Source organism: Acanthaster planci, linkage group LG15 (assembly GCF_054643075.1).
Source record: "Acanthaster planci isolate LZ-2023a linkage group LG15, COTS_SCS, whole genome shotgun sequence".
NCBI classification, from domain to species: Eukaryota; Metazoa; Echinodermata; class Asteroidea; order Valvatida; family Acanthasteridae; genus Acanthaster; species Acanthaster planci.
The window spans coordinates 830851-838208 of record NC_141791.1 but is presented as its reverse complement, the minus strand read 5'-3'; the positions used below and the strand labels follow the sequence as shown (position 1 = coordinate 838208).

At 39.6% G+C, this 7358-nt stretch overlaps 2 protein-coding genes across 9 annotated transcripts; one reads left to right on the top strand and one right to left on the bottom strand.

Annotated features, from left to right (window-relative positions):
- Positions 1 to 229: 229 nt before the first annotated feature.
- On the top strand, positions 230 to 3991 carry yrdc (yrdC N6-threonylcarbamoyltransferase domain containing). Of its 2 annotated transcripts, none has more exons than XM_022226381.2 (5): positions 230 to 485; positions 1017 to 1212; positions 1327 to 1561; positions 1780 to 1916; positions 2027 to 3991. In XM_022226381.2, exons 1-5 carry the CDS (start codon positions 341 to 343, stop codon positions 2085 to 2087), a joined length of 774 nt encoding a protein of 257 aa, XP_022082073.1. In that variant the 5' UTR covers positions 230 to 340; the 3' UTR covers positions 2088 to 3991. The 2 variants fall into 2 exon arrangements, with proteins under 2 accessions (XP_022082073.1, XP_022082072.1); XM_022226380.2 differs by having other exon boundaries at positions 230 to 494.
- Positions 2982 to 5926, bottom strand: pebp1 (phosphatidylethanolamine binding protein 1). Of its 7 annotated transcripts, none has more exons than XM_087146581.1 (5): positions 5845 to 5860; positions 5264 to 5411; positions 5000 to 5166; positions 4560 to 4764; positions 2982 to 4315 (listed from the first exon to the last, which is right to left on the bottom strand). In XM_087146581.1, exons 3-5 carry the CDS (start codon positions 5114 to 5116, stop codon positions 4056 to 4058), a joined length of 582 nt encoding a protein of 193 aa, XP_087002707.1. In that variant the 5' UTR covers positions 5117 to 5166; positions 5264 to 5411; positions 5845 to 5860; the 3' UTR covers positions 2982 to 4055. The 7 variants fall into 7 exon arrangements, with proteins under 7 accessions (XP_087002707.1, XP_022082080.2, XP_022082076.2 ...); XM_022226388.2 differs by having other exon boundaries at positions 5000 to 5163; XM_022226384.2 differs by lacking the exon at positions 5264 to 5411 and having other exon boundaries at positions 5845 to 5926.
- Between the last annotated feature and the right edge of the window lie 1432 nt (positions 5927 to 7358).

The following is a 7358-nucleotide window of genomic DNA, read 5'->3' as shown; positions in this document are numbered from 1 at the left end:
TGGTATTCAATTTTCACCGTGCAGCTGAAGGGACATTCCATCATGCCATATTTGGATAATAGATGGCTTTATTTGGATGAAAGGTTACAAATATGGTACTGTAACTTCCATATTAGGACCCATACGTAAACTCATAATGAAGTCACAACATTCATTGGGTAAAAGTCAGAAAGAATGCGTAGACGTATGGCCCCGCCTAACAATTTGCATATTGAGTGGAGGAGGGAAATCCCAACAGTCAATCCAAGATGGCAGCCTCTATGCACCGGGTGGTCTGTAGGGGTGATGCAATGTCGTGAATGATCGAGAGATTTGAGGAATATTTGTCACGACTAGTATAATGTTTCATATTCGTTACACAACTTACAGAAGGCTTACACGGATCGCATTGAAGTATTGGTCCAATTTCTTAAAAGAATTCAGCGGCGACAGTCAAATTAGAACCGTGGGAATGGCTCGACTCATCAAGCTCGGAAATGCAGCCGGTAAATATGGTAAAAACATGGAAAACAAATGCCGTAACATTTTTACTTGTAATATGTTTTAGAGTTTGTGAGTTTTATTCCTCCATATGTGGGTCGTGGTGCAGTATACACTTACAAGTCAAAAGTGCGCCATAACACCAGCACCACAAACACATTAGACCTTTAATGATTGTTTGGTCTAACCACCATGACCACTAACTGACTAATATTAATCAAGCTAATGATCATGTGAAATTTGTGTATCTACATGTTCATGTACAGTACATTTATAATTCAGTCTACTATTTGAAGTCTCTTCACATCATCGTGCATTGTAATTGTTGGCCATGATTGGTTGATGTGCCCGCATACCTTACATGAAAGTGGGGCAGAAGAGACTGAGTAGTGTACAACCTTATATTATGCATTGTAGTTCAGTGCATGGACCCCGTTTACAATCAATAACCATGTTGATTGTGAAAAATTGTCATTCTGTCACAACCAGATTAATCACTTAGTTAAAATGTTATTTTTATTCCGTTTAAATAACAGACAATCATCATGCAGTTTCTGCAGCTGTTGAGAGCCTGCAAGCTGGTCATGTCATAGCCGTCCCTACAGACACCATCTATGGTGTAGCGGCTTTGGCCCAATCAACTGCTTCTGTGAAGCAGTTATACAACATCAAGGGGAGAAATGGAAACAACCCTATTGCGATCTGTGTTGGAGATATTGAAGACTTACAAAAGTACGATGAAATCTATAGATGACATTTGTTTTCAATAAATTTTTGTTTTCAATGACTGACCAAAATATTAATGAATGTTTTAGGTTTGATCTATTGTATTGTTTTTGTGCATAGGTGGAGTGAAGTTCCTGTATCAACCAGTTTACTTTCTGATCTTCTGCCGGGACCAGTCACATTGGTGTTCAAGAGGCGACCTGAGCTCAACCCTGAGTTGAACCCTTTCACCAGCTTGGTTGGTATCCGTATTCCAGACTATCCATTCATCAGAGAGGTTGCAAGAGCCGTTGGTTCCCCTTTGGCGCTTACCAGTGCCAACATCAGCGCAACTAGAAGTACACTGGCTGTGCAGGTTTGTGATTTTTCCAATCAAAAATATGTTTGTTCAACAAACTGCTTTTGCTTTAATCTACATACAATCGTAATTGTTGCCTGTTAAAATAATCATGTTAAAAATTATATTATTGTGGCTAAAAACCAGTATGGACAATAAATTTTAAGCTGAAATGAATTCAGGCTTTGAAGAAAATTTCCAAATGTATGTTCTATATGATTCTTTAAACTTTGCAGGAGTTTGAGGAGTTATGGCCCAAGCTTGACCTAATTCTGGACGGAGGTCAACTTGGTGACACTGTGGAAGCCAGGTTAGGTTCCACCGTGGTAAATCTCTCTATACCGGGGCAGTTCACCATCATCAGACCTGGAAGGTAAACCTAATCCCCACAAAGGACTCAGAATATCAAATAATCTTGATCCTCTACATGTGAATTACTTGTCAAACATATTAATTACAAATGACTTATTGTTCTCTTGGCAGCGCTCATAGTAAGACTGTGGACATCCTGTCAAAGAAACATGGCCTACTGGAAACAAGGTAGCAGGAATGCCGCAACAGGATACACATAATCCACCAAAACAAAGGAGTATTTTCAAGTCATGAACACATTATTTCCAGAGTGACACTTCCAGTAGAGGACCAGTTTTGTATCTTAAAAGCTTTGTAAAGCCCTCCTTTTGTCATGTATTTTAACAAAACTGTACTGCTAAAGTATTTTTGTATGTTCCTTTGTGCAACACGATGACAAAATTGTAATTTATTTTCCATTGAGATGCTACATCGGGAGTCTCCTGCTAAAGTTACTCGTCAAGCAGAAGCGAACTGAGAACCAGCCACTAGCCATGTACATCCTGTGACTTATTGGCTGGTAACCAGCTTTCTGCACTGCTTCCTGTTGTGCAATTTGTAAAGGTTTTTTTTACAAACACTATTTTGAGCAACATTTTCTTTGTGTGTTTGTAAAACTGATTGTTAAGCTATTCAGTATTATGCAATATTTTTTGGGTCACAGGGTCAGGTACAGTGCATTTGAAAAGGAGTATTAACATCTACTCTAGCGTAAGATTTACAACTATCAAAGAAAAAGTAGCGCACTTAATACAATATATAATGTCTTACATAATAAGTTGCGATATTAGCAAAACCAATAAACAGTTGTTTGTCATTCTTCTGTATAGATTTCATGGCTGAGCCGAAAAGGGTTGAGGTAAAATGTTAACAGCTTTGCTTTTCTTAGTGGGGTCCAGTTTGTCACATAATTTAACAATTTGTAACATTTATTTGGCATTTCAGTCTGTTTCAATATGTCACTTAGAAGATGACTTTGGTTTTCTTTTCAGAAATTACAAAATTTGTGTATCTTTTGGTTTGGGGGCTTGTTTTTGTAAATGTAATTAAATGTTTATGTTCATTCATACCTGTGTAAAATTTAAAAAAAAAATGATAACTATTAAATGTAACTTTACAAAATGAAGGCATTTTAATGCCGTCTTTTTAAATTTGCAAACTTGTTTGATCACAATTTCAACACATCTTTAATTAAGGCAGTAGCAATAAACGCACAACAGGTGAAGCATTCATGAAGCATTTTATGCAACAAGCAGTCACTTTATGGAAACCTTCACAGGCTCATAACAGGCAACAATCTCTCTTCTCAGAGACACTCCTAACAAGATTGATGTAAAATGTCCAGCTTGAGGACATAATCATATTTACAAAGCATGTTTTTGGTACTGGGAATTCTTTTGACGGTGAACCAACAGTGAGGAATGAATTCATTATTGTTGAGACCTTAATTGAATAACGAAGGATGAATAATGAGAAAAGAAGAAAACGAAAATACCTTCTCCAAAATGTAAAGTGAGAATAAAGTACAAACTGTCTGTTGTCATCAAGACACATTTGATGCATTTAACTCATTGAAATTAATCAAATAAACCACCTGAAAATAAAATGATTCTGTAATTACTTCGTATTACAGAATTGTAAATGAGAAAACACGCAAAATAATAGCCTTTTAGCATCAAATGCACATGCATTGGTTACGATTGCAGCAGCTTTGGGGAAGTGCAGGTGTGTGTAGAATTTACTGCCTTTTTAAAGCTTTACAGGATATCAATAAATTCACACAATAGATCTTATTCTTAAGGAAGCCATTTTGAATTGTGTTCCCTGAATCTATCTTACTCAATGTAATCTATCTAATGGGGTGGTGTCAGACTATTTTCTGATCCATGCCTCACTTTCTTTTTTAATGTGGCTTAAACCACATATAATAAATCACAGATTTCAAATTATTCATCATTGGAAATGTGACTAATCTTAACAAAATTTTATTTTGTTGCTCTTATTTTTATTCTCAGGTTCAAAAACTAAAAGTTAACCTTGCTTTCAAATAAAAGTGGCTGACTTGTGAATAAAATCTATGTCAGTGTATCATCTTCAGTTGACTTGTCATCCATATCTTTGTCTTATGTCTTGTTTTAATCTTTTCACGAGTTTCTGGACCTTATTTTTCACTTTTTCCTGCCTCCTGCTTCCTCTTGGCGGTCATTTCCTCAACTCTGGCATACATCTTGGGCACGTAGTCATCATACTCAGCTTGGACAAAATTCCCGGCTACTGGGTTTCCAAGGCCATGTGACTGTGCAAACTCACGCACCTTCCACTTAGCTCTACCTGTGAAATCGCTGTCCGAGACTAAGGGCACACTGTCTGGATTGATTCGCCCAGTTTGCTTGTAGATGAGGATGACGTAGCGATGAAGGCCTGTAATGAAAAATTAACACTAAATTGACTGCACGACATGAACAAGTGTTCAAAAGGAAACCAAACAAATAGTAAGATACATATAGATTGCAAAGAACACCATCGTATGGTTTGACAAAAAGCACCTCAGACAAAGAGATTGTTTTTTTTTATCTACCATACAAAGTTGGCTGGATGTTACTCATTTCATTCATAAGGATACTGATTTTCTTTCATCTCAAATTTTAGAAGATCAATTTTCTACCAGTGTCCTTTGGTGGGCCTGCCCCAATGTACTCAGACCGGGCGCTACAACCGGCAATTTCGTTGCCTGGTACATTGATGACCAACCAATGGCGCCATTCACGGAACTTAGGGTTGGCCCTACTGGGCGCATCAGGATCAGTCATCACAAGGGTGTAGAGGACGCCCTCCTCAGCCGGCCAGGTGACGGTTGGCTGGCTCTGGACCTGAGAATGAAAAGTCTATGTTCAGCATGCATCACAGGTGAACTCTGGCTGGCACACAGTGGCACAAGTATGGGGGAATGTGCCTCCCCCCCCCCAGCACAGGTCCCTGCCCCTCCCCTCCATGGGTGTGTCCTCTCATTGGAAATTTTGAAATGTACAGAGCCTATGTACTGGCATTGATTTATTTACCTTCAGTGACCCCCTTGAACATACCGAGAAAGCAGATTGCAAATACCTGAGTGGGTGTAACAACATTGCCCATCTCGGCTTTCACGCCACTGGGCCATGTGACCTCGGCAGTACTGGGTGGGGCTACATCAATGACATCCGGTACAACACCCCCAGCTTCCATGATTCTCTCCACTTCTTCGGGGATTTTATCCAGTTGAAAATGTGAATCTACTGGATGGTGAATTTAATAGTGGTCAAAAAATCATGAAGTGATCATAAAAATCATTGCAGCAACTAACTAGGCTATTAAAGCTTAATTGACACTGACCTCGGGGCCTACCCCCCAGAACAGTGTGGTTCGTCGGCGCACTCCCACGTTTATCTTGTTCGTGAGAGAGCAGTGGATGATGAACCCCACAGTCCTGGGGATATAATTGATCATCAAGGTACTGGGGCCTATTTTATGTATTTACGACCTGTTAAACACGGAGTAATTACAGAACTCTAAAAATCTCTTACTCTAAAATCGACCCCCGGAATGACTGGTTACGTGGGTACAAGGTGAAAATCCCTTGAGAAGAGTGTGACACTTTGACCTATACATGGCTATGAAGTTGATCATGCGGGATGGCAGGGTATTCTGCAATTGAGCTGATAGGGACTCGGAGAGAGTATTCCCCCGGAACTGTGGGAACGTTGGAGCGGTGCAGACGGTCGGATACCGCAGTTCTGGGGCAGTGGGGTAGGCGTAAGTGATAGAGGAGCCCACTTTGGATAATGAAAATCATCTGCGTGGAATGTACGATGCAGTTTTACCCCATGGTATATTCCAAATTACTAGTCATGTGAGTGAGTCCAGTATTATCAATATAAATAGCACGTGGAGAAAGAAAACAAGCGATCATGTACCTCCAGCTCAGGTCAGATCTGTACGGTGTAGCTCCGCGCACGCGCTTAGCTAGCTGGCCGAGATCGCGAGCGCCCTCTAGGCTAGCTCACAGAACCCCGTCCGGGCTGCAGAGGCCGCGCTGTTCCACCTTCTCAACATCGGTCTATATTTTTGTACCACTCTTTGTTCAGTTACACTTAAAGGATGCTCCACTTTTGCCTCCTCTCATTCTGATGATGCTCCACCTTAATCTCTTTTAGCCGACTGCCTTACAAGACATCTCCCGCTAAGCAGCAAAAGCCCAAACAAGAAGTTTTTGGAGGCCAATTACATATTCGTTAACTTAATTAAGTGGCCAAGTAGGCTACCTGATTGTTCGTTGATTTCTAAGTTTAAATTAACAGTTTCTGGTCACCAGCTTTAACAGAGCATTTCATGGAAATTTTTTTAGCCACGAGTTTATTTTCCTCAAGAAATTAAATTACTACCCTTATTTACATCCTACTTGGGAACTCACAGCAGTGAAAACGAACGAATTAGCAAGGGCGAATTGCGGGAACCTTTCCAGCAATCTGGCGTTACTTGGTTGTTGCATCTTGGAGGATACGGTTGCAAATTCTTCGGCATGACATCCCTGTTCCAAGATATCAATAAGCAAAAGACCAGAAGTATGATTCCGTGCTCAGTCCTAGACTGCTAGATATCGAGAGCAAAATGCAAAACAGCAATGTTTAGCTCGGTTTTCTCGGTCAAAAGGTTCAGGAATAACACTTGATTTTGTAAAATTGCTGATGCAACATTATACGACAGCGAACATCCGAAGATGGCGACGTATGACGCACAGTTTAGGTACCACACACTTTAAGGAGTTAGAGGGATGAAGAGGCGAACGAGAGTCGTTCTTCTCTATTTCTTCACCCTTTCAATTATCGAAATTCACCATGACGCTGAACTCTTATAAATCACAATAAAATTGCTTTTTATATCCAATCAATCAACGTAAGTGACCATTATCATGAAAAGTGGTCAATGGCTCTATGGGTTGAACCCACCAAATTTACAATGACTGAAAGTTTACTGTGTTAAACGGAACACACACGTGCACAACTATATTTGAAGGTGGACAACTCTCCATTAAATTCTCTCCGCAAGTGGTTTTAAACACCCACTCTCAAGAAAGATTTCTTGTTTAATACCAATCTTGTAATATTAACTAACCTCTTTAATTTTATGTTAAATGTGCAAATGATTCAAGTCTATTGACCAGGCAGATATTTACCGGTGATATAATGTCCGAATTCTTTGATCATACATGCCCTCTTTTTTATTTTGAAAGTGGCTCCATGTCACAGAAATCAAGGTACTAGATATATTCTGAAGAAGGTAAAAGATTAATATTCCAAAGAAGTATTCAAACAAATCAAATTTACCTCGTCAACGTACACCTGTCTTGTATTTCAAACTGAAACCATCCATGTTCAATAATTGGACTCTGCATTTAATTTCGATTCAGTCACATAACATAACATTAGGC

Coding starts and splice junctions, on each gene's coding strand:
- yrdc (XM_022226380.2), top strand. CDS start 341: ATGTTTCATATTCGTTACACAACTTACAGAAGGCTTACACGGATCGCA. Junction 1,213..1,326: donor GATATTGAAGACTTACAAAA/GTACGATGAAAT, acceptor TTTTGTGCATAG/GTGGAGTGAAGTTCCTGTAT. Junction 1,917..2,026: donor ACCATCATCAGACCTGGAAG/GTAAACCTAATC, acceptor TTCTCTTGGCAG/CGCTCATAGTAAGACTGTGG.
- pebp1 (XM_022226384.2), bottom strand. CDS start 5,116: ATGGAAGCTGGGGGTGTTGTACCGGATGTCATTGATGTAGCCCCACCC. Junction 4,765..4,999: donor ATGTTGTTACACCCACTCAG/GTATTTGCAATC, acceptor TTTCATTCTCAG/GTCCAGAGCCAGCCAACCGT. Junction 4,316..4,559: donor AGGCCCACCAAAGGACACTG/GTAGAAAATTGA, acceptor TTTTCATTACAG/GCCTTCATCGCTACGTCATC.